The following is a 26,310-nucleotide window of genomic DNA, read 5'->3' as shown; positions in this document are numbered from 1 at the left end:
TGAGGAGGACATTGACAAATTGATGGAGTGGCAGATAGATTGCAGATGAGGTTCAATACAGAGAATTGTGAGGTAAGTCACTTTTGTAGGAAGAATATCAAAAGATAATATAACATATGGGATACAATTCTAAAGGGACACAGGAACAGATGAATCTGGATGTATATGTGCACAGATCATTGAAGGTGACAGGATGGATGAGAGAGCACTTAATAAAGCATACAGTGTCTTTAGGTTTATTAACAGGAGCATAGAGTACAAGAGCAACAAGGTGATTTGATCTTGGACAAGGCACTTGTTGGACCTCAGCTATTGTTTGCAGCTGTGAGTGCCACATTATTTGGTTAATGCGAATGCATTCCAGAGGATACAGTAGCAATTTGCAAGAGTGGTTCCAGGAATGAGAAACTTCATTTCTGTTAGGGCCCACACACCATTCCCATGGGTCAGAGTGCAGAGCACTGGGTCTGCTGGATTTTAAATGTTGTTGTGTCCAAATGAGCAGAACATTCCTTGCAGGCTCCGCGAGTTTTGGGCGAAACCTCTTCTAATTGTTCATGATTGGATTCCGGTTAGGTTAGCCCCAATGAATCATAGAATCATTGTGTTATACTGCACAGAAACAGACCCTTCAGTCTAACCCATCCATGCCAACAAGATATTTTAAACTGATCTAGTCCCATTTGCCAGCATTTGACCCATATCCCTCTAAACCCTCCCTATCCATGGACCCCTCCAGGTGCCTTTTAAATTAGGTAATTGTACCTACTTCCACTATTTATTCTGGCAGCTTGTTCCATACATGAACCACCTTCTGCATTAAAATGTTAACACTCTCGTCCCTTTTAAATCTTTCCCCTCTCACCTTTGGTCCATGCCCTCTAGTTTTTTGTCTCCCTATTCTGAGAAAAAGGCCTTGGCTACTCACCCTACCCATGCCTCTCATATTTTATAAACTTCAATGAATCCACCCCTCAACCTCCAACACTCCAGGGAAAAAAGCCCTGGCCATTTCAGTCTCTCCCTAGAGCTCAAACCCTCCAATCCCAACAACATCCTTGTAAATCTTTTCTCAACCCTTTCAAGTTTAACTACATCTTTCCTCCCATTTGTTCCACCCTCGCTAGCTCCTCACTGGCTCCTTGCCATTAACTTCAGTCCATGACACTTCTCAGTGGCACCCTACCCTCTACCTCTCCCCCAGTTGCAATCATTATGCCTTCCATCACTGATGGACCTTTTTGGCTCTATCACTGGAGGACCTTTCCCACGCTGGTCCTTTTCTGATCACCCTTATTGAGCCCACCCATTACAGTAACCCCACTTAATCCATCCCCTTACGCAGGCATTTTCTCCTAGACCTGCCCGTCGTCATCCCTCTCCTATGCCCCATTCCTGTATAACACTATTCATCTGACAGCCTGAACCTGCCCCTGTATAGCCCTGTCTCTCTGGCTACTGACCATCCTCATGATCCCACCCCTTTGTAGCTGTGCGCTCAACCCTGCTGCACCGACACTGCCCTCGAATCCCTATCCCAACTGATACCACAAACATGACCATTCCCCCCTTGTCCTAGCCCTCCATAGCCTCACCCCTCTAACCCCAACCCATCCTCATGGGCTGGCCCCTCCATTGCCCTTCACCCTGACTCCGCTAAACTGACACCACCCGCTGACCCTGCCCCAGCAAACCCTGACACTGGCCACCATAGCCCTCTCCATGCCGCCAACCATAGCCCTGCCCCTGACCAGTCTATTGTAGACCCCAAAACCCGCTATTCATGGCCCCGCCCACCATTGCCCTCTTCACCCTGCACTCCACAGCCCCCTGACCCAGCCCATCACAGCCCCGACCCCTGACACCACCCATTGTAGCCCCACCCAACCCTGCCCTTCATAGCCCTACCCCTGACACCGACCGCCACAGCCCTGCGCCCCCACCTCACCGCCCCTCCGACCCCCGACTCCGCTGAGCTTGGAGGCTGGGTTCGGGGTGTGGGCAGCGTGGCCCCTGTAGTAACGCCCTTGGCTGGGCAATGCTGATAAGTTCCTGCTGCCCAGAGGCCTGGCCAGCTCTCCGATTCATGCAGCCTCGGCTTTTACTGGCACTGGCAATCCCAACGAGTGTCGTCAGTTGGTTTCTGAAGTTTGTGTGAAGTCCCAGCACTCGTGTATTCGCAATAAACTGACAGATGAATGCTCGGACCTAATTCATTATCACCATGTGCCATCCCACAGCTCATCGTGCCAACTTCCAAATCTGGAACAGGAGATTGGCTTACCATCTGAGAGTGTCTGTGAGTCCAATGGAGTCTTCCATTGTCACTGCAATAAAAAGGCTCAAGAACAGAAGCAAATAGAGCAATGTCAAGCTAAGAAGAAGCTGTGGATAGCTTTGGTCATCTGTCTAACATTTATGATTGGAGAACTGGCTGGTGAGTAAAGCAGTAACTACACTTCAAATGTGTATCATTAGAAACAGAGCTCTTGGTATATAAATGAAGAAAACAATGAACAGGGGTATTACCTTTCGCCAATCGGAAAAGTTTAATTTGTTGAAAGATGCTCCATGGTCTGCCTGGAACTTATTGATCTTCCAGAGCAAGGAGTTGACCTTGATGACATTGACTGGTTGGACTGAAGGGTCTGTTTCTGTGCTGCATGATTCTGAGTGTTGGAGACTTGCACATTCCTAGGTCCATGATTACATGCTGAGATAATAACAGGACTTCAATACTGGTAGAGGAATCTTTATGGACGGTGTTAGCATCGGTCTGGAGATTGTCCAGTTGGACCCCAGGATTGTCTTGAAATGCATAAAGGTGGACAAATCCCCAGGACCTAATCAGGTGTACCCTAGAACTCTGTGGGAAGCCAGGGAAGTGATTGCTCGGCCTCTTGCTGAGATATTTGTATCATCGATAATCACAGGTGAGGTGCCGGATAACGGGAGGCTGTCTAATGTGGTGTCACTGTTTAAAAAGGGTGGTAAGGACAAGCCAGGGAACTATAAACCAGTGAGACTGATGTTGGTGGTGGGCAAGTTGCTGGAGGGAATCATGAGGGACAGGATGCATATGCATTTGGAAAGGCAAGGACTGATTAGGGATAGTCAACGTGGCTTTGCATGTGGGAAATCATGTCTCACAAACTTGATCGAGTTTTTTAAAGAAGTAACAAAGAGGATTGATGAGGGCAGAGCGGTAGCTGTGATCTATATGGACTTCAGTAAGGCGTTCGACAAGGTTCCCCATGGGAAACTGGTTAGCAAGGTTAGATCTCTTGGAATACAGGGAGAACTAGCCAATTTGCTCAAAGATAGAAGACAGAGGGTGGTGGCAGAGGGTTGTTTTTCAGACTGAAGGCCTGTGACCAGTAGAGTGCCACAAGGATAGATGTTGGGTCCAATACTTTTCGGCATTTACATAAATGATTTAGATGTGAGCATAAGAGGTAGAGTTAGTAAATTTGCAGATGACACCAAAATTGTAGGTGTAGTGGACAACGAAGAAGGTTACCTCAGATTACAACAGGATCTTGATCAGATGGGACAATGGGCTGAGAAGTGGCAGATGGAGTTTAATTCAGATAAATGCGAGGTGCTGCATTTTGGGAAAGCAAATCAGAGCAGGACTTATACACTTAATGGTCAGGTCTTAGGGAGTGTTGCTGAACAAAGGGACCTTGGAGTGCAGGTTCATAGCTCCTTGAAAGTGGAGTCGCAGGTAGATAGGATAGTGAAGAAGGCGTTTGGTATGCTTTCATTTATAGGTCAGAGTATAGAGTACAGGAGTTGGGAGGTCATGCAGCGGCTGTACAGGACATTGGTTAGGCCACTGTTGGAATATTGTGTGCAATTTTGGTCTTCCTATTGGAAAGATGTTGTGAAACTTGAAAATGTTCAGAAAAGATTTACAAGGATGTTGCCATGGTTGGAGGTTTTGAGATGTAGGGAGAGGCTGAACAGGCTGGGGCTGTTTTCCCTGGAGCGTCGGAGGCTGAGGGGTGACCTTCTAGAGGTTTACAAAATTATGAGGGGCATGGATAGGATAAATAGACAATATCTTTGCCCTGAGTTGGAGGAGTCCAGAACTAGAGGGCATAGGTTTAGGGTGAGAGGGGAAAGATATAAAAGGGACCTAAGGGGCAACTTTTTCATGCAGAGGGTGGTACGTGTCTGGAATGAGCTGCCAGAGGAAGTGGTGGAGGGTGGTACAATTGTAACATTTAAAAGGCATTTGGATGCATATATGAAAAAGGAAGGATTTGGAGGGATATGAGCCGGGTGCTGGCAGGTGGGACTAGACTGGGTTGGGATAACTGGTGAGCATGGGCGGGTTGGACCAAAGGGTCTCTTTCCATGCTGTACATCTCTATGACTATATGACTTCATGATTCAATGTAGACACTATTGATGGAAGCTGTTGAGGATCTTGATATGCAACAGCTCTGAACATCCAAGTATTATAAAGAGGCTATGAACATCAGTGAATACTGTGAATATAATAGCCGTATAAAGAAATGGCTATGATTAAAAAGAATGAAGTTAAGTCATTACCAAATGATCTTTACTAGGTCCATGTAGAATTACTCCATTATATTCGATGACTTAATTTTCTACCATTTCTCTCAGGTGGTTATCTAGCAGGGAGCTTGGCTGTTATGACCGATGCAGCACATCTTTTAGCAGATGTCACAAGTTTTCTGATTAGCTTGTGTTCATTGTGGTTATCATCAAGACCGGCCACAAAGAAATTAAACTTTGGATGGTACAGAGCAGGTGAGAGTTTCAGAAAAGTACTTGCAGTTAACTGGAAGCATTAGGAATATTGATGAGAAACAATAGTTTTACTTTTCAGAATCTATCCAGTGTAAACTAAAAGTTCAGTGATATTTTGGTTTAGGGTATTTCATACTTTAAAATGCTATGAAAACCAAATGATGTTTTTCTGTGATTTAAAATTTGATGTAGTTAGCAGCTGGCATTGGATAAGCCACTTGTTACACAACCTGCCTGGTTTCTTTTATTTTTATTTCATGAAACAAGACTACTTGCGTGTCCAGGACGATGCAAATAACTGTGTTGCTGATCTCTGGCCATTTATTTTGTTTGTCATATGTGAAAATCTGGAATTCCCTCCTTGACCTACTATACCTCTCTTAACTATTTAAAAACACTAATTAAAGACTATCTCTGATCAAGATTTAGGGCATCTGGTCCAAAATCTCCCGGTGTGTCTCATTGATAAAATTTCAATGAAATACCTTGAGATGTTTATGTGTTAAAGACACTACCTAAACACAAGTTGTTATTTGCTACTGATCGTAGTCTTTTAAATAAACATTATTTCTGCCAAACAATAAAAAAGAACTGCGGACGCTGGAAATCAAACACATACAGAAATTGTTAGAAAATCTCAGCAGGTCTGGCAGCATCTGGAAAGAGAAAGTAGAATTAACAGTTCAGGTCCGGTGATCCTCCTTCTGAATTATTTATGCCAATTAAGTCAAATTAAAAGTTAACAATCCTTTAATGGGATACTCTAATAAAAATCAAAAGTTAAAAGCAAATATAAAAATGAAATTAAATTATCACTGAAGGTGATAACAATGCGCTCCAGTTCCAGTGATGTCCACCAGTAATAAGCATTAAGCCTGCCACTGGACACCATGTCTTCCTCTCCAAGGATATCCAGTGCAGATGTAACTACAGGAGAGAGGTAGGAAGTCCAGTATAGGGACTCACTCCACACCCCATTGCCTGGACTGGTTGCTTATGGCCATTTTGACCAGATCCACAAACAAACCCATGACAGGGTCCTCCAGTCTGCACCAAGTGACCAAAGATCAGGAACATGGTGCTGAAATGCCACCAAAAATGCATAAACAGCCCTCAAGAAATGAAAGAGTGCCTGCAGTCTAGTGTATAAGTGGAACACAGATTCCTCAAAGCTACAGTAAATAAAGGTTGTCTGGGAGTTTATGCTCTATCTTAAGCATCTCCATCTTAAACATCAATTGCAATGGACTGTTGCATGTCAAATCATCTAGTGGTGTTTTTGTGCAAACTATTCTTACTAATTCCAATTTTATTTTTACTAGAAATTCTTGGTGCACTGTTCTCAGTGATCACAATTTGGCTTGTAACAGGAGTGTTGGTCTACCTTGCTTATGTAAGATTGGTTCATGCTGATTATGAAATTGATGGATTGGTGATGGTTATAACATCTACCTTTGCAGTGGTGGCAAATGTAATGTAAGTTAACTTTCATTATAGCTTTGTATATGCTACTTTTAAATTAAACATATGCTGCTTTTTAAATTAAACTTTTCTTCAATTACTTTTTATGTTTATAAATGTTATACATTGGAGTTGAAGTAGGCCATTCAACACATTAAGACTGTTTTGCCATTTAATAAGATCATAGCTGATCTGATAATCCTCAATTCCAATTTCTTATCATTTCCTCATTACCCTTGATTCCTTAATGATTAGAAATATGTCTACCTCTAAAAAAGATAGAGTTCGGAATAGTGCCTAAAGTATGAATTATTCCTTTAGTCACAATTGCATATCACTGATGTGTTTATTATGATTTCCCCATCCAGAACTTCTAGTGAAATTATGCTGACATTAGCAATGTCAAATAGCAGCCTGAAAAGGTATTATTCCTAAAGGAAGAATGTGCTAGACCTAAATATGAAGACTCCTGTCATTATATATGATTCAATCATTCACTGACTGTTGTCATTAAAGTAACATGGAAGCACAGAAGATTGATGCAGGAGTTGGCATTTGGTCCATCAAGCCTACTCTGCCATTCAGTATGTTCATGGTTGGCATTCTATCCTCATGCCTATTGATGCTATTAGTGTCTAAAAATCTATTTCTTTCTTAAATATATTAATTGACTTGGCCTTCGCAGATTCACCAGTTTCTGAATGAAGACATTTTCATTATCTCAGTTCAAAGTAGCCAACTATGTATCCATGGGTGGCACAGTGGCTCAGTGGGTGGCACGGTGGCTCAGTGGTTAGCACTGCTGCCTCACAGAACAAAGGACCCGGGTTCGATTCCCACCTCAGGCAACCGTCCACACAAACTGTCTGTGTGGAGTTTGCACATTCTCCCTGTGTCCTATATCACGCAAGGGAATGGGTCTGGGTGGGTTACTCTTTGGAGGGTCAGTGTGGACTTGTTGGGCCAAAGGGCCTGTTTCCATACTTTAGGTAATCTATTTATCCTGAGACCATGATTCCCTGTTAAAGGGCCCCGAAAAGGTGAAACATCAACCCTGCATATAATCTGTGCAGTCTTGTCAGAATTCAGTGAGATATGCCTCATTCCTCTGAGTTTCACTTGGTGCAGGTCTAATTGATCCTACCTCTCCTTGTACTACAATCTTGCCACCCATCCTACCTCCCCACCCCCCAGTCTCTTCAACCTTCACAACCAAATGTGCCCTTTAGTAAGTGTACCCTTTCTTGGGTAAGACGACCAAAACTGCAAGGTACTCCAAGTATAGTCTCACAAAGGCCCTGCACAGTACCATTAAGACATGTTGCTCTTGTAATACACTTGCAGTGAAGACCAACATAACATTTACCTTCCTAACCATTTGCATCACCTGCATTTCTCGATGACTGATGAACAAGGACACTCATGTCCCTACAGCAATTTCCTTTCTATCATTTAAATAATATTCTGCCATTCTGTTTTGCCTACCTAATAAGTATCCTCACACTTATCCACGTTGTGCTGTATTTGCCATGTATTTTCCCACTCGCTCAACTTGTTTAAATAACCTTAAAGCCTCTTTACATACAAATTTGATTCCCTCTCCACATTATTGATATATATTGTGTACATCTCAATCCCTGTGGTATCCCATTTGTCCTCACCTTTCACTCTGAAAATGATCCATTTTCTATGCTCTGTTTCCTGTCTGCAAATGCATTCTCAATCTATGCCCGTATATTACCCCAATCCTATGTGCTTTAATTTTTAAAGTTAACCTGTCATGTGGGACTTTTGAAAAAGCTTTCTGCAAATCTGAATCTACCATCTCCACTGTTTTTCCCTCATTTAATCTACTAGTTACATCCTCAAAAACTTCTCAAATCCTCAAATATGCTTTCACTTTCTTAAATCATTATTTATTTTGTCTAATTTCATTGGAGTTTTCTAAATGCTCTGATATAATGTCCTTTAAAATAGACTCTAACATTTTATCTACTCCTAATGTTAGGTGTACAGGTTTGTAATTCTTTATTTCCTCCTTTCCTCATTTTTTTAAATAGTGTGTTATATTTACCACCCTCCAATCTTCTGGGCTGCTCCAGAATGTACAGAATCACATCCAATTTATCTGCTACTTTGATAGCTACTTCCTTTATCCTGGAATATAGATTATCAGTCCCTGGGGATCTAGACATTTTAACAGTCTAGATTCTTCATCTCACAGAAAACATGTTTCATTTCTATTTGCGTATAAAGAGCACACTAGAAGATATTATTTTCCTTAATAAAAGGTCGCCATTTTGAAATTATCGGAAGGAATTAACCATTTCTCGACTCATTTAGATAGAGTTTAATGTAATTCTTTTAAAGGAATTAAAGCCACTACTCATAGAGGAAATTTAAATGAACGAATTAAATATTTGTTCGTGTTACCTGACCCTGTTACCAAAGATGCTATTTTAAAATTATTTAAATTTTCAGATGTCATAGAATCATGCAATGCAGAATAAGGCCATTGCATCTCTGCTGGCTCTTTGAAAGTGTTGTGTATTTGGTCCCATCCCCTGCTTTGCAAAAATTTACATTTCAAGTATACGTCCAATTCCCTTTTGAAAGTTGCTATTGGATTTGCTAACACCTTACCTTCAGGTATTACATTCATAATTTGCTGTTTCAAATAATTCCTACAACCTCTCTGATTCTTTTGCCAATGATCTTAATCTGAGTCTGCTAGTCTGGCTTGCCTACGGTTGCAGATTTACCCATCTCTCATTTGTTGAATAGGAGTATCATATTTTCAAGTCTCCAGTTCTTTGACATCACTCCCATATGCAACAGGATTAAAACAGTGTAGTCAAAGCCTCTGATATTTCCACATTTACTTGCTTTGGCAGGATGCATCCCCTCTTGACCTGGTGACTTACATTTTGAACTGCGACAACCTTTTAACTGTATCCTCTTTATCTATTTTTATCTTGGAATCATATAATCCCTACAGTGTGGAAAGAGGCCATTCAGCCCATTTTGTCTGCACTTACTCCTGAAGAGCAGCCCACCAAGGCCCAGCTCTCTACCTTTTTCCCATAATTACCATCATTAAAACGCCTAGCTTGCACATCCGTGGACACTATAGACAATGTAACATTGCCAATCCACCTAACCTGCACAGCTTTGGACTATGGGAAGAAACAGAGCATCCAATGGAACCCACACAGACACAGGGAGAACAGGCAACCTCGATACAGTCAACCAAGGCTGGAATCGAACGGGTGTCTGGTGCTATGAGGCAACAGTCCTAACCACTGAGCCACTATAATGTCCTCATCCAATTCATCTACCATAACAGTGTCATTTCTTCTGATACCGTTAGAATACTCATTTAGTGAAGGCACACACAAGCTGGTATCCAATAATGTCATCTGCCTTCATCAGATTTCCTTTTTGGTCAATAATTAGCCCACATTCCCTTTGACTATCGTTATTTACTTTATATTTTGCAAGAATTCGGTATTCCCTGTTATGTGCTTTCTAATCTTTACTTATACGTTCTGTTAGCCCCTCTTATTAACTTTTTAAGTTCTCCTGCATTTTATGTTTGTGTTCTGCTTGATTCTCAACAATAGTATAAACTTGCCTTACTCTAATACAATAAAAAAATACAAAACCCCATAAATATTCCTGTTTATTTCTAAATGTATAGAGCATTATAATCACTCTCATTCTAGCTTGGCTTCCACCATTACGTTTCTCTCATATAATAATTTATGAAATAAAGCATTTGTATTCATATATCACCTTTCATAGCCTCAGGATCTCCAAAGTTAATGAAATACTTCTGCAGTTTAAGTGATCACTGTAGTAATTATAATCCAGGACATTTTACACACAAATAGCAACAAGTCTCAGTAGTCGGACACAAATTGAACATTCAAGCTTCAAGTTCACACACAAAATTGCTACCACTGAACCAAGTCTTTTCTAATACTCTTTTATGTAATTGAGAGAATTAAATATTGTAATTAAAAGAAAAAGGAAAGTAGCTCTTATTCAGTAAACTACAGAACAGACCCTGACCACTGAATACAGTTTCTGTGATGAAACAGAAATTTAAACTAAAATCATAACTGTAAATATATATAGTATATAAATATTCAATCTAACAGCTATTTAATACAGCTTTTTACTGAAACCTGAAGCAAAACTCATCTAATCTTGTGTTTTGCAGAATGGGATTGGCCCTTCATCAGGGTGGTCATGGTCACAACCACAGTGCAACTTGTATTGAGCATTCAGCGGAAGCTTTTCACAACCATCAGCCAAATGCCAGCATTCAAGCTGCTTTTATCCATGTCGTGGGAGATTTCCTACAAAGCCTGAGTGTGCTAATTAGTGCCCTTATAATTTTTTTCAAGGTCGGTTATTATATTATAACACTTGAATTCTAGGTCAACAAACATTTCAAGTGCCATTTCATTTTAATATTTTTCTTCACCAAGTAGATGTACAAATTATGCATGCTGCCTTAGTATACCTTGACTGAGTTTGCAAGCTAAGCTATCAGAAAATGACTTTTCAAAACAACCATCTCCAAGCTACACCTTCATGCCCATATTGAAGTAGAAAGTATATATTGTTATTACTTCAAACTTGAAGTTATTGTATGCCTTTTTGAAAAGGTGAATTTACAAAAGAAGTTTACAACACTTAATCAACTCAACATGAATTTCATGTCTCTCATCCCTTTTGCTGTTTATTCCCAGCACTTTATTTCCAGCATCCGCAATATTTTACTTATAAGTTTACAGCAGAACCTGCCACTAAATCCATTTTCATTGATTCACAGAAAAACTCCATATAGAATGGACATTAGCTGATTTTTTTGTATTAGCATCTAGACACTATACCTCTCTATGCTGCAAAAGATTACATTAACATTATGCAACAGGCCTGGGCCCACACAGGAGAGAACATGAATTTTGGTTTGATGGGTCAATCTGGATAACCTATTATTTAATTCTAGAACTCTGTGATCCTAGAGTGAAAAGATCAGAGGAAGCTGCAAGTCTCTTAAAGGTCACAATGAATGCCACCCTTTTCATGTTATTTCTCTATATTAACTGAATAATGTGGTCACCCATAGTTATCTGTTTAAATATACATAGCTGCAACGAAAAAAAAGGTTGAAATTTCATTTGTGGGTCCTCATTCTGCCGTCAAGAGGAAAAGCAGTTAGGAAACTTGCACATGCTGACACATCTTTGCTCTTCACAAGGGTTGTCATGGACACATTTCTCCTACAAGTATAACGGGGATAGGGAGATGAGGTAATGTACTGATGTATGATGAAAGGAATCTCCTCCATATGATTTGAAACATCTATTCTTTGTTAGTCTTACCTGTTAGGACTGGACACAGCATCAGTAACTTAAGGACACTGTCCTCCAAGGTTGAGGACTGGTGTCCTCCAGATGCTTTGCATATTGCACTTGCACTCAAGAGCAGTTTCTGATTAATTGGAAGACTCACACACCTAGCCACCACACAGCAGGTCACTGAAACTTTTGTGGCACTGAATCCAAAATCTCCAGTGCTTCCAGAGGTATTCATTATGCTATTTGTATCTATGGTCTTCTGATCATTATTGAGTACATTTTACTACCTGCTAAATAGATGAAGTCCCGCCTATTACTTATCGCCTGTACCAGAATGACCAGGTCACAGTCACTGAAACAGAGTTAGCAGATCATCATTCTGTTGGTTGTAGTTGGCTCCAATATTCCTTATATTGGGCTAAGTGAAGTACATGGTTTAGAATACGTACCAACCGCCCCGTGGCTGAACACTTTAATTTCCCCCTCCCACTCCGCCAAGGACATGCAGGTCCTTGGCCTCCTCCATTGCCAGACCCTGGCCACACGACGCCTGGAGGAGGAGCGCCTCATCTTCCACCTAGGAACCCTCCAACCACACAGGATGAATGTAGATTTCTCCAGCTTCCTCATGTCCCCTTCTCCCACCTTATCTCAGTCCCAAGCCCTGGATTTAGCACCGCCCTGTTGACCTGCAATCTTCTTCCCAACCTCTCCGCCCCCACCCCCTCTCCGGCCTATCACCCTCACCCTCACCTCCTTCCACCTATCGTATTCTCAGCACCCCCTCCCCCCCACCTTTTATCTCAGCCCGCTTGGCACACCAGCCTCATTCCTGAAGAAGGGCTTATGCCCGAAACATCGATTCTCCTGTTCCTCGGATGCTACCTGGCCTGCTGCGCTTTTCCAGCACCACACTTTTCAACTCTGGTCTCCAGCATCTGCAGTCCTCACTTTCTCCTTAGAATACGTATTGTCTACTTGGATGTTTGGCATTGCTACTTGACACAATAACATGGCAGTGTTTTGTGTTCTGAATGCCAGGGTCAGATTCACCAAGTAAAGTCTTGGTTATGTCACTATTGCTATTCAAGTGGCAAAGTGACATAAATTGACACTGTGCGGCAAAGCTTTAGGAGACCAGAGCTCTTTGAAGGGCACAGGTCTCAGGACAAAACAACGCAAGGTGTTGGTGGGTGTTTTCTCATCATGTGGTGTCCTCTATTGAGGTAGGGAGAGGGACATAGAGTTGAGGTCTGAATGTGTGGTGCAGTTCCTGAAGAAGAATGCTGTACACCCTTGTAGAGCTGTTGTATTAGCAGAGAGTATTCATTTGCCAGAGAACAGGGCTAACAGACTCCTCAGAGTTGCCTCTTGTCAGGCAGCAGACCATGACAGGTATGGTTTGGAAGCTTTAGTAAGAGTTCCTTCATACTGGGCCAACTTTCATGGGTGCTGTCAAAGGAGCTGTAAAGATTTGACACATTGCATCTTGCAGATCATACACTGTTTACCGGTGATGAAAGGAGTAAATGTGAAAGCTGATGGATGGAGTCTTAAGAGAGGTTGCTTTATTCTGAACAGTGTCGAGCTTCTTGATTTTGTTTGGTGACAGGCAGGATATAGGTTACACACCACAGAGTTGCAAGCCTTTCAACTGCACTTACAGCCAGGAACCTATACAGCTGGTCCAGTTAAGCTTCTGCTGAGTGGTAAGCACCAAGGATGCCGAGGATTTGGGATTCATTAATGATAATACCACTGAATGTTAAGAGGAGATGGTTAGGTTCTCTTCATAGTCACTGCCTGACATATATGTGGTACAAATGTTTCTTGCCACTTATCAGTCATGCATTTTCTCAGTGCATTGCTCCTTGGAGGTATTGACCATGTCAGTTCTTGAGGAGTTGTAAGGAGATGTGCTAATGGTAATTTTGCTGGATTTGTAAGCCAGAACCCCAGGCTATTGTTCTGATGATTCGGGCTCAAACACACTATGGTAGATGGCAAAATTTAAATTCAATAAAATCTGGAATGAGAAACTAGCCAAATTGTAACCTTGACAGTACTGTTGATTGTCATAAACACCACCACATTCTGACAAAGGATCACTGGACTCACGTTAATCCTGCTTTTCTCCCCACAGATGCTGTACTTGCTGAGTTTCTCTAGCACTTTCTCTTTTTACATCGTAAACAACACTCTAGTTCACTCATGTCCTTGAAAGAAGGAAATCTGCCATCCTCATCTGGTCCAACCTACATGTAACTCCACACCCACAATGTGGTTAATTCTTAACTTTTCTCTGGACAATCAGGGATGGGTTATAAATGCTGGCCTAATCAGTGACACCCACATCCCACAAATGAAGGACAAAAAGACATTGATGAAGCAGTTGAAGATAGTTGGGCTTAGGACACCACCCTGACGAGCTTGTGCAGCAATCTTCTGGGGCTGAGATGTTTGGTTTCCAACAGCAATAGCCATTTTCCTTTGTGCTAGGTATTACTCCAATCAGTGGAGTGTATTCCTCCATTCCCATTGATATTAATTTACTATGGCTCCTTCATGCCAGATTTTGAAGGGCACTCCCTCTTACCAACATTTATAGGTGGCCATTCAGATCTTCATGACACTAGAGGCAATGGCAGTGCAAGTGAATACATAAATACTCCTTGAATGCTGAGAGTTTCTGACTCAACCATTCCTTCAGGCCAAGAGTTATGGGCTCCCCCTACCCTGTGGAGTGAAGAAAGCTTCTCCTCAACTACCTTCTGCCTGTCATCTTAAATTTACACCCCTTGGTTATTGATCCGACTACTAATGGAAAATGTGTAGCTCCAAGGAAAACAACTAGTGCTTGTCCAACCTTTCCTTGTATCTGTGATCTACTGGCCCAGGCAGCATCTTGGTAAATCTCCTTCATATTCTCTCTAGTGCAGTCAAGTTCTTTGTATAGTGTGCTGATCAGAATTGCCCGCAGTACTCCATTTGAGGCCTAATCAGGTTTTATACAGTTATAGCACAACCTCCCTAGTCATGTATGCTGTTTCTTTGGTATAAGCCATTTCTGCAATCCTGCTCTTTGACCATATTTGAATCAAGATTTTAATGAGATCTGGAACCCAAACAAAGCATTGCTGAGCAGATAATTACTTAGTAGGTCGACACCTGCCATCGCTTTGCTATTGATTTTAAGATTAGATGGGTCCATAATTAGCTGGATTGAATTAGTCCTGCTTTTTATAAATGGAACACAACAAGAAAATCTTCCATTTTTTCTAAATGCAAACTATTATCAAAAAATATAACTCCCATTACAGGAAGCTAATAACCATATAGATATTAGTAATAAGATGATTCAGCACCTAGCAAATTCTGGCACAATTTTATAAAGCATAGGTCGAGGTTTTATCATGTGTCCATTGTTCATGAACACATAAGGAGGAAGGAAGAAAACACAAAGCATTCAATGTAGTTTCTGCTCACTGTACTTTATGTGCTTCATGGAGACATCTAATAAACATTTGGAAAAAGGTATCACTATTCTTGTCTGTTCCAGCCTGAATTCAAAGTAGCTGATCCTATCTGCACATTTATTTTCTCTGTGTTTGTTCTGGGAACAACAATCACTGTTCTGCGAGATATTTTGTTGGTGTTGATGGAAGGTAATTCTTAACTTTATTATTCACATTTTATTTCTACTGTCATTTCATTTTGAGTGATTTTAGACAAAAGTTTTGATAAATGGAAGTTTGGGGTTTTGTCGTGTATGCAACATTGGCTTCATGATGTCCTCTTGGCACTTTGGAGCACATAAGGAACAGAACTTGCACAAAGAATAATAGGCATGTAGATGAAGCTAACAGATTAAAAATTTTATGAATGGGCTCAAGAAGCAAGTAGGTATCTATCGTGAGAAATGATTGTGGAATACCTTACAAAGATATATAAATTACACCAATTAAAAAGTACTGGCATTTTAAACCTAATGCTATTCTGTTTCTAATTTCTGATGCTTGCGTTTCTTTGCAAGCAATTCCCGTTCTCTCTGACAGACACAATGAGCAAAGTAGTTTCCTCTTGAGCCTGAACTTTCAATGATTCTATTTGAGAATTAAATATGGGAAGATCTCCCTTTCAGAACCATGACTATGTGGCAGAAACTCTGAGATAAAGCATTTTATTCTGAGTCAATGAATGCCTTTACAAAGGGACAGGACACATACCTAATCAGGACTTCGAATTCAAGGAAGGGCATATACAGATAGAAATTATCTAATGCCTTGTGTAAATGAAAGGCCATAACTTTGAACATATTTGGGGACAAAATATTGACCATCTTGTTTTGAATGCCCTTACACATCCTACAAATTACTTCCATTGACCAGTGCAAAGGATATTAGATTATACTGTGTATCGTGCAGTTGCAACTTTACGGAGGGTGACATTAAGTAGTTGGTGGGGCAGCTGTTTAATTTAATTTACCCTTTAATATTAACCACCCCACTGCTCAGTTGAAGAACATAGAAACGTAAGGTAAAGGAGCTTGTGTAGGCCATTTGCCTATTCAAGCTTGTTCTGCTATTCAGTAAGGTCATGTGAATCTTCTACCTCAATTCTATATTCCTGCTCCATCTCTTAATTCCTTAGTGCACAAAAATCCATCAGCCTTTTCCTTGAATATGCATAATGACAGACCGGCCATAGCTCCCTGTGAGAGAAAAGTCTAAAGATCAATGCTTTGAGTAAAGAATTTCTTCCCATCTCAGCCCAAAATTGCCAACTATTTAATCCATGACTGAGATCCTATGTTCTCAATTGATTAACCAGAGGAATTATTTTCTAAGCATCTGCACTGTCAAGTCCTTTAAGAATTTATTTTCAATGAATCCACCTCTTATTCTTCTCAATCCCATGGCATTCTCTCATCCGAGGATCCAGTCTAGTTAATTTTTTATTGTTTTGCCTTGAAGACAAGTTTTTCCTTTCTTGGATATACTGCACACAGTACTCCAGATGTGGCCTCTTCAACTCCTGGATAACTATAGTAAGATTTCTTCATAATCCTTTGTAGCAAAAACGGACACACTATTTACCTTGTGATGGCTGTATCTACATATTAACTGTGATGTTTGTGGAAAGACATCAATGTCTGTCTGAAATGCAAATGTTTCCCACCATTCAAGAAATATTTTGGTGTTTATATTTTCTTACTAAAATGGATAACTTCACCCTTTGCAACATTATATCCATATGGCATGTTCTTACCCATCTATTCTATCAATATCTGTCTGCAGCATCTTTGCTCACCATTACTTTCCCACCTGTGTATTGTCAGCCAGCTTAACACATTACACTCCATTCTCTCATCTAAGTCATTATGTAATTTGTAACTCGCAAAGGTCCAAACCTTTTTATTTCTGCTTTTAGCAGATAGCCAATTCGATGAGTCCTAATTTTGTGTAATAACCTGTATTGCACTTATTGAAAGCTTTTTGAAAATCCAAATGCATTTCATTCTCTTCAGAAAAACTCTGGCAACATTTATCAAAACATTTTTTCCTTCATATAAACCAGTGCCAACTCTAATTAGTCTTATGATTTTCTAAATGTCCTATTACCACATCCAAATGTTAAATACATTGCCTTATTTCCCAGTATTTCATCTGTCTCTGCTTATTTTCACTAATCTCTTATAGTATACCTATAGAAATGTTTACCACCTGCTTTAATGATTCTTATTATCTATTGTCATTCTCTGTTCCTAGCATTTCCTTGTTCATTTGCTGAACTAATTATAAAATTCTTTTCATCATCAACTCACTACTCTTTTTGGCAACATTTTATTCCTCTGTTGTTGATCTAATAATAATTTTAGCTCCTATTGTTGGTGGGATGACATTTTCTGTAAAGTTTGTGTGTGTGTGCGTGCACGTGCATGTGTGTGACAGAGTGAGTATTATGGGATGTCCTGTCCTGCCAAAGTGTTAATTCAGGGGCATCTGATGATGCCTGATGCATTACTTTAATACACAAAGAAATACAGATGCTGGAGACTGGAAACAAACAAGAACATAAATTGTTGGAGAAAAACTCAGAGGCTCTAACAGTTCAAGTCCAATGACCTTTCTTCAGAGCCCTCAGATCCTTCTGAGTTCTAAAAAAAAGTCACTGAAGTCTAAACATGAACTGTTTTCTCTCCAAAGATGCTGCTAGACCTCTTTAGTTTCTCCAATAATTTCAGTTTTTACTTGTTTCTTGATTCTCTGTTGCCTTTGTTATACTCCCAATCCCACTTTCATCAAAACTGTACAAAGTTACAGCTGTAACAGCTTTTAAGCTTGCACAAATTCCAGGAAAGGGTCAGATAAAGAAAAAAAAGAGAAGATCTGTGATAGTGTGGAAAGCACAGGCTTGACAACAATAGAGACTCACTGAATTCAAGAGAAAGTCAAATGGGACAGCAAAGAGCATACCATTGCTCAGTAAACGTCAGTACATTTTCTCATTGTTAAACCACACAAACAATCTCAAGCTGTGTGCTCAGGTCAAGGCCTCTGTGTTGGATGGAACATGCTAGCAGTAATAAACAAATTAGTATGATGAAGTGCAACGTGTTGGGCATTTTTGACTGGGGCAGTTGGATGTTTTCACCTGTTAGAATCACCATTAAAGTACAAAGATTAGATATCAATACGGGTTTGTATGTGTAAACACGGATATAATGTGAAATATATAGAAAACTGCTTGGCAGTGCTGACTTAAACATTGTTAAAAAGAGACGAGATGCTTTTTATCCTACACTTATCAGAACTAGGACATAAGAAACAGACTTGAAAGAAAGACACCATTTTATGCAGAATGAGAAGAGGGTACTGATTAATTGGGCCATAATCGCTGAGGAGATCAATTAATCAACAGTCTTATTTCTCAGACCAGGTTCTGATCAGTCAGCGTTCTGCCATAGGCAGAGTCGACCTGTCTCCTAGATCCCTTTATTGGAAAAGGAACAATGAATATACAAATTCTTTTTGCCTACATGAAACAGGATTGTGAGTATTTATATATGAACTTAAGCTCACACAAATGCACTTTTTTTGCACTTTTTTCAAGTCTGTTTCTTGTTCTGATTCATGCAAAATAAAAAATACCTTCAATTTCTAGTCTCCTTTTAATAATGTTTAAAATATGTAGAATATTATTAATATTTTGTGTTATTTATTTTATCATCAAGGTGCACCAGCTGGACTGAATTATAATGTGGTGAGGGAAAAGATTCTTGCAGTTAATGGAGTGAAAACAATACACAGCCTTCATCTCTGGGCTCTTACCTTGAGCCAGGTTGTTATCTCAGCTCATGTTGCTACAGGTCAGTAAAGAAACAACATTAAATACAATTTCTTGGCTTCATTCTGTCAGCAGTACTGATATATTAGTTATACTTGCTTACTTAGCTATGCTTCAAGTAGTTAGTAGCAAATATGAGCTCAATACCATTAATAGCATGTTTGTGCCACAAAACTACACTATTCACTGCCATTAAATATTGATTTCCTGAGGTAAGTTTATCTCAATACGTTTTATGTAATTCTCATATATTCTAAATGTTTCATTTCCTCTGAAAACCTCCATTGTACAAGGTATCCAACAAAAGCCTAGCGGCAGCTCAATACTAACCAACACCAAGTTGGGTGGTTTTGATTGTAATTTCCATCATATCATCTGATCTAGGTTGACACAATCGTGCTAATTGAGTTTCTAGCTATACCAAGTGACCATCATGGCAGGGCATCAGGCAGAAGTGTAACTGTCTTTAAATATGGCCATCTTCTTCCAAAAGCTGCACGGGTTACTTCTGGCTTTGGAGGAAGTGCTACAGAGGTGACCAGACTGATTCCTGGAATGACAGGATGGACATATGAAGAGACTGGATTAATTGGAATTATATTCCCTGAAATTTAGAAGAATGTTGGGGGATCTCTTGGAAACTTGAAAAAATGCTAACAGGGCTAGACAAGATAAATGCAGGAATGATGTTCCCAATGACTGGGGAGTCCAGGATTAGGGATCACAGTCTACGTAGGCCATTCAGGACTGAAATTAGAAGAAATGTTTTCACCCAGAAACTGGTGAGCCGGTAGAATTCTCTGCCACAGAAAGTAGTTGAGGCTAAAATGTTTAATATTTTCAAGAAGGAGTTGTATTCCAAGATGGCGGTGTGGGGCTCATGTGGCAGAACCAGTCACATCTACCCAGCTTCATTGTTGTCCTGCCAGCTTGGTCACATTTTTGTTTTGCTTTGGTTGCCCTGGGGGCCTCCTCCTGCGGGAGGCCAGGGCCCCGTGTATCTCCATCCCTGCTCCATCACAGGTGGTGGCATTGGAAGATAACAGAGGACCCCAGAGGTCAGTCGACCCGGAGGCAGGACCCTGTCAGTCGATGTCCAGTGTTGGAGGTGCAGAACCTGCACAATGTGACTGTCTCCAGCTTGGAGGTAGCAAACACAGAAGCGATGGTATCAGTGGTGGTAGGAAAGGAGCACATTGCTTTGATCCCAGGGACAATGTCAGACTATCAGAGCAGAGAGGGTGAAGGCTGCAGAAAGGGAAAGATGAACTTTGGAAGCAATTTTAGTTTTAATAATGTAAATTTAATATTGATTTATTCAGTATTTTACCATATGTACAATTTATTCCGAAAGTGGGGACATTACACACTGTACCTAGGTACCACCATGATCGTACTGAAGGGTACAGCAGACTTAAAAGGGCCAAATGACCTACTTCTGCTCTTATTTCATATGTTTCTATGTTTCTTTTCCACTTCTGAAGCCTACATGGAATAGGCATTGGTACTTGACCCTCTGAGACCCAGACATTATCAGAAGTGGATAGAACAGACAAGGGTGGCTGGCCCTACTCACACATTCTTGCCACTTATGCCGAAAACCACATGCTTTACTCTAAAAGCAAATAATATTAACACTATATCCTGGATAAAGGCAACCATTACTTCTCCAACAAATAAGAAATGTGTTGTGCAATCCCAATACAATTGCTTTCAGTCTAACATTCTCTCACCACCCCCCCATTTCATTTCATTTCTTCCAATGCAGTTTTTACATAAGTTTAATTGATAACCTTATCCTGACAAACACAATCTTAAACCCCCAAATTTGCACTAAAATACTTTGTTTAAAAATAAATACATATTTGTCTCATGATTTGTATTATGCACATTAAAGGAAAAGTAGGTTCAGATACTAGTAAGGAATCCTAACAAGATCCTGCTGGCCAAAGGGATCCTGCTGTCATTTGGTGGGGTGTGCTTTTAAAAACAAAGGAATGGTTAAGTTACTGCTGTTATAGTCATTTGATTGCTGAAGTTATCCTGCCCTCTAATACTCTTTGCAGCAGGGAGTGAGGTTACGCTCTGCTTTGTATCACAGAGAAGCAACAGAAAAGGAATTCTATCCTATTGACATATCTCAGTGTATCCAATATTAAATCGAACTGCAGTATGAAAGCAGGCCTCTGTCACCCTGCATGATAAAATTGCTCTGTATGGAGCAGTTGTGGCAATCGAGCAAACCTACAAATCTTTCTGATGAAGGTGAGATGGAGAGATGCTCAGTGATATCCTAGGATAGGGCTGGGGAACCTGCCGCCTTCTAGGCTATTGTGTATGGCCCTTTGAATTAATCTAAATTTTGCAGAACAAATTTTTTTTTATTAATATGTTTTTTTCATCCTTTATTATCTTTATTTTAATCTTAAAATGACTATATTTAAAATACAAGAGAGTAAAAGAAAATTCAACAAAATAATCCCCGCTTATTGCTGCGAATCTACATTCTCCTACTTAACCAAAATCAAGACGCTCTTAAGGTCACAAATGACGGATACCCATCTAGAGCACCAGCTAAAACTGCAGATCACCATGCTGCAACCAAATACTCAAATGCTTTCCTACAAAAAGCAGTCACAACAAAGTAATTAAAAGGTTGGTTAACTTTAGAATTAACATTCTTTCTTTTTTTTTAGTTAGTACATAGTAGTTAGATTCTTACAAAATAATGTGAATTTTGAAGAATATATAATTGAAGTTTCTTGGATGCAGCCTTATTAGATTACGATTCACATAATGTGGCCTTCCAAAATGAAAAGGTTCCCCAATTCTGTCCTAGGGAAACACAGTTCTTGGATGTACAACTCCTTAGGGAAGCCTATCTAAGATCAGTGAAGCCTGCATAGGTGTTGAACAGGATGAACTGCTGTTTTCAGCCATAATGCCTGATTTTTCAGTCCTCTCCCCAATTTCCCCCTTTCAGCTTCTTTCTTAATTCCATCCCAGGTCATTAAATCTTGAATCTTCACCTTGATCTGAGTAACTTGGTCTGTTTTTTTCCACCTTGCAAATGTTCCTTGTCTTTCTTTTGGCTGTATGCATTAGAATCAGATAGAGGTTAAGGGCTGTTTAATTTTCCTAAAGAGGATACAAAGTAGGCCTGAGCTTACAGTGAACATTGGAACTGTCAATCTAATAAGAGTAGGGTCAAGCTGATGTGATGCTTCTTGTTTATTTACCAGATGATCTATGCATAGTACTTGCTTAGCAATAATTACTTTCCTGTTTTTCACAGATGATCAGGTGAATCCTCAACAAGTACTTAAGGAAATTACACAGATGATTTTTGACACCTTCACTGTTCATTCTATCACAATTCAAGTAGAACGATATTCCGATCAAGAACAAACGTGCCTATTTTGTCAGGAACCCAAAGATTAAAGTTGCTTAATATACAAAATCCATTTTCATCGGTTTGAACTATGTTTTGCAAAACCAGTGAAGCCAAATCTATTGGTCTTCACTGCATTTACTGTCATTTTAAAAACCTCAGTAAAAGTCAGGAATATGTCAAACAAAGTCTTACAAATAATGTGTTACACATTCAATTTGCCTATTAGCAGAAAAAAAGTGGAACAATTTATCATAGCTACCAAACCATTCTGTATTTGCTTAATTTTGTATCAGAAACGATGCCAAACACTTGAAAGGCTGCACTTCCGTTGAGCAACATCACTGCATGTCTGTTTTCAAAAAGCTTCCCTTGCATTTTTATCTCTGACCCAGTTAGATATGTAACCATATAATTAACATTAAAAAAATGTGTTAACTGCTTCAAAATCATTGCTCCTCAAATACGCCTTCAATGGTCACCTCTAGCAGGAGTCTGACAGAAACTCCAAGTAACAGCATAAACTTATAGTCAGTGGTTTTTAAACCTAACCAAATAATTCCTGATTTTGTACTTGCATTCCTTGATGGTGGTTTGTTTCCAGAGGCCAACTTATGAGTGCAAAGAAATTATTTTCTCTCCATGTCTGCAATTCTGTTAATACACTTTTGTCTGCCTTCCTGTTCAGTTAAAAGGTGAATATAAGCTTTTGACCTTATCTACCATTTTTGTATAGTCGTTTATAGTGCTTTCCTTTTTATCCACATATCTCTGATCTTTTGATCTGCTGGTTTTTTGGGTTATTTCATTCAATTATTACCATTTTACTATTCCCTTGTGAATACAGTTAAATGTTCTCCCAACTTCTGTGTGTTTGCCTTTTTTTTAATCCAACAATGACTGATAAGAGAGACTGGGAAAAAGACACACTCAGTACAAGATAAGGACCTTGAAAATTTGTGTCCTCCTTAGCAGTTTCAAGATGGTTACTAATGACGGCTGAGTTTGCAGAAGAATCATATAAAAACATGTCTCACTTTGCATGACAGGTTATCTACTGGACAGCCATTTAATTCTCACGAACGTATAAAGCAGCTTTTAGTGAAGGAATGATGGGCTTCTGTCAGATTTCCCATACAATACAATTAATGCATTGAATGCTATTATAAAGCTGACATTCCTTTGACAGGATCAACTAATCCTGGGTTAAGGCAGCAGTAGCATTCACAAGCTGATTACGGAGGAGGAAAGCTACTTGACTCAGATCTTAACATTCCACTGTATTCCTCTCCCTGGTCCTTTGCAGTTGTTTGTTAAATAATTGCAGTATTCCTATTGCCACTGTTGTAGAACTTTCTCCTAACTACTGAAAACTTGCCTGATAACAGTCCTAAATTTTGTTATTATTTGGTTGAAACATCAGGGCGTGTATGATGAACATTAGAAGCTTTACTACCACAGTTTGAAGTCATATTCTGAGATTTTTCAATACCCTTAACAATGATTTTGAAATTATGATCACCCGTTTTCAGTTTCCACAAGAGTGTGGACATTGCATTATTTGAACTGAAAATACAAATGATAATCCCATATTACTTTGAAAGAAAAATTCAATTTTAGTTAACGCATCATTATCAATAAGTGTCTCTTAAATATATGCTATTTACAGCAGAGCAGGATATCCACTAGCTCTCTATAAACAATAAAAAAGCAGACTGCTTATAAAATAAAATACACTGCTCAACATATGTAACACTGCAGAGTTCACAGGGAGAGGTCCCATGTGTTTTTATGGCTCCAGGATAGTTCTGGGTGCCACTGTCAACAAAAAGGTAAGACAGTACAAGTACAGCAGCTGCAAGATGCTTTGGAGAAGAAAGAGAGCTTGTCCCAAAATACTGCATCCTAGAAAGTCACTCTATAATCAGCACAAGGGGAAGCAACAACCTGGTGTATTATTGCTGGATTGTAAATCCAGACACCCAGGTAATGTTCTTGGGACCTGGGTTCAAATCACGCTGCATCAGTTGGTGGAATTTGAATTCAATACAAATGTGGAATTAAGAGTCTGATGCTGGCCATGAAACCATTGTCGGGAAAAACCCAGCTGGTTTACTAATGTCCTCAAGGGAAGGAAACTGCCATCCTTACCTGGTCTGCACTACATGTGACTCAAGACCCATATCAACATGATTGGCTCTTAACTGATACCTGGGCAATTAGAGGTGGCAATAAATACTGGCCTAGACAGTGATGCCCTCATCGTGTGAATTAACTTTTAAAAATTCAACTGCTTTCATCTAATGTACAATTGATAAGGGCATGCTGGATTCCTTTAAAGGTCAAAATGTGTGAAAACGTTATGGCAGTGAAGGTATCAAGAAACAGGAATGTATTGCTCGGATCACTTATCCTGGACTGGTTTTCAGATTCTCTCCACTTGCACTACAATGGAAATACACCAGGTGGACACAGGATGTTGACCTGATTGCATCTACTGTTTGTTTTCTCCCCTCTCTACTCACCCAAACAGTTTTGAGCCCCATAATTTACTGTCATCTGAAAAAATAGACTGCAACATGTGGCATGTGGAGGAGGAGGGAGTCACAACATTTAACAAAAGGTTCTGTGTGGGAAGGCCCACAGTTCAAATTCCTGACAGTGTCATGACTTAGGGTCCTTCAGTAATCAAGTAATAACCACTTTAAGGCCTTCAGCCTGCCACTGGGTCAAATAACTTTGTTTACAAGAGAAATGGTAATCTTCTTGCCTGCTTCAACAAGCCAGCTTCCTTTTGAGTTGGGGGTTAGGGTCTCAAAACCGTCTAGTTTGAGGCACGGATGGGGGCAGTATGGTGGGTGCTGATAGCCCTTACGTTGCTTCTGAACCCCTCTCTCTGCAAATCCACCCTCAACTCCATGATCTCCTCCAACAAAATGGCCTGCCTTCTGCTGCTCCTAATCTTCAGCCCTGCTGTTGACCCAGCAGTCAGGACCTTTGACGTGGCACTGTTGCTCACAGTGATTGCTTGGCTACCAGCTTGAAGTGAAGCAGGACAGTGCTGTTTTGGGACTGTATTAGCCAAGAGGTCTGCTGGGTCACAACTTAAGTGCCCAACCGTTAATGGGGAGGCTTTCTCACTCGTGAAAGTGAGGGTATCTTACCCTTTAAAAAACCTTTCCTCACACTTAGAAGATGGAAGATAAAATGCCAGCAATAATATTCCAAAAAAGACTGTAACAGGAAAAACAATTGTACGTTTGCAAGAAAGTTATTGCATATGTAAAATATTTTAATACTTTCATCAGACGTTCACTTAGTTTCCTGAAACAACATTTCTTGAGATGAAAAACATTCAAGAAAACAGTTGTTTTCACTTTCCAACAATGTGTCTGTGGCTCCAACAATATATTTGCCAAACAGCAAGACTGGCCATTCACTTTCTGTGCAAGACTCTGTATTGAAGACTTGCCACTTTCCCCATATCTTTGGTCCAATTATGAGAAGCAGTGTCAGAACCAAGAAAGAAAAAAGATTTTCAGGAACACAATGCTAATGTTTTCCCTTACGTTAAATGTCAGAACAAATTAAAGAATGAGATAGTCAATTCATTCTGAACTAATTTTCTGAAAATAATTATTTATAGCATGACAAATGTGATCACTTTAAATATGATATTGTTTAATCTTTGTAATTTATAACATGTCAATTAATGTTATATTCCACATTTTATTTTATTCCTCATTTATTTTTATGTCAGAACTTTGAAAAAAAAGATTAATAGTCAAGCAGTAACAATTGTGGGACTATCATCACTGAAGCTTGATTAGATTACTTACATTGTGGAAACAGGCCCTTCGGCCCAACAAGTCCACACCAACCCGCCAAAGCGCAACCTATCCAGACCCATTCCCCTACATTTATCCCTTCACCTAACACAGGCAATTTAACATGGCC

General features: G+C 39.9%; 1 protein-coding gene across 1 annotated transcript; it reads left to right on the top strand.

The window, feature by feature from the left end:
• Positions 1 to 2,325: 2,325 nt before the first annotated feature.
• LOC140476781 (proton-coupled zinc antiporter SLC30A8-like) lies at positions 2,326 to 23,093 on the top strand. Its single transcript, XM_072569581.1, has 7 exons — positions 2,326 to 2,437; positions 4,636 to 4,782; positions 6,105 to 6,258; positions 10,469 to 10,655; positions 15,175 to 15,280; positions 18,850 to 18,984; positions 22,258 to 23,093. Exons 1-7 carry the CDS (start codon positions 2,419 to 2,421, stop codon positions 22,401 to 22,403), a joined length of 894 nt encoding a protein of 297 aa, XP_072425682.1. The 5' UTR covers positions 2,326 to 2,418; the 3' UTR covers positions 22,404 to 23,093.
• The last annotated feature ends 3,217 nt before the right edge of the window (positions 23,094 to 26,310 follow it).

The sequence above is a fragment of the Chiloscyllium punctatum genome, chromosome 5 (genome assembly GCF_047496795.1).
Source record: "Chiloscyllium punctatum isolate Juve2018m chromosome 5, sChiPun1.3, whole genome shotgun sequence".
NCBI lineage: Eukaryota > Metazoa > Chordata > Chondrichthyes > Orectolobiformes > Hemiscylliidae > Chiloscyllium > Chiloscyllium punctatum.
Note: the sequence above shows the minus strand (reverse complement) of the source record. Positions and strands in the feature narration are given on the sequence as shown.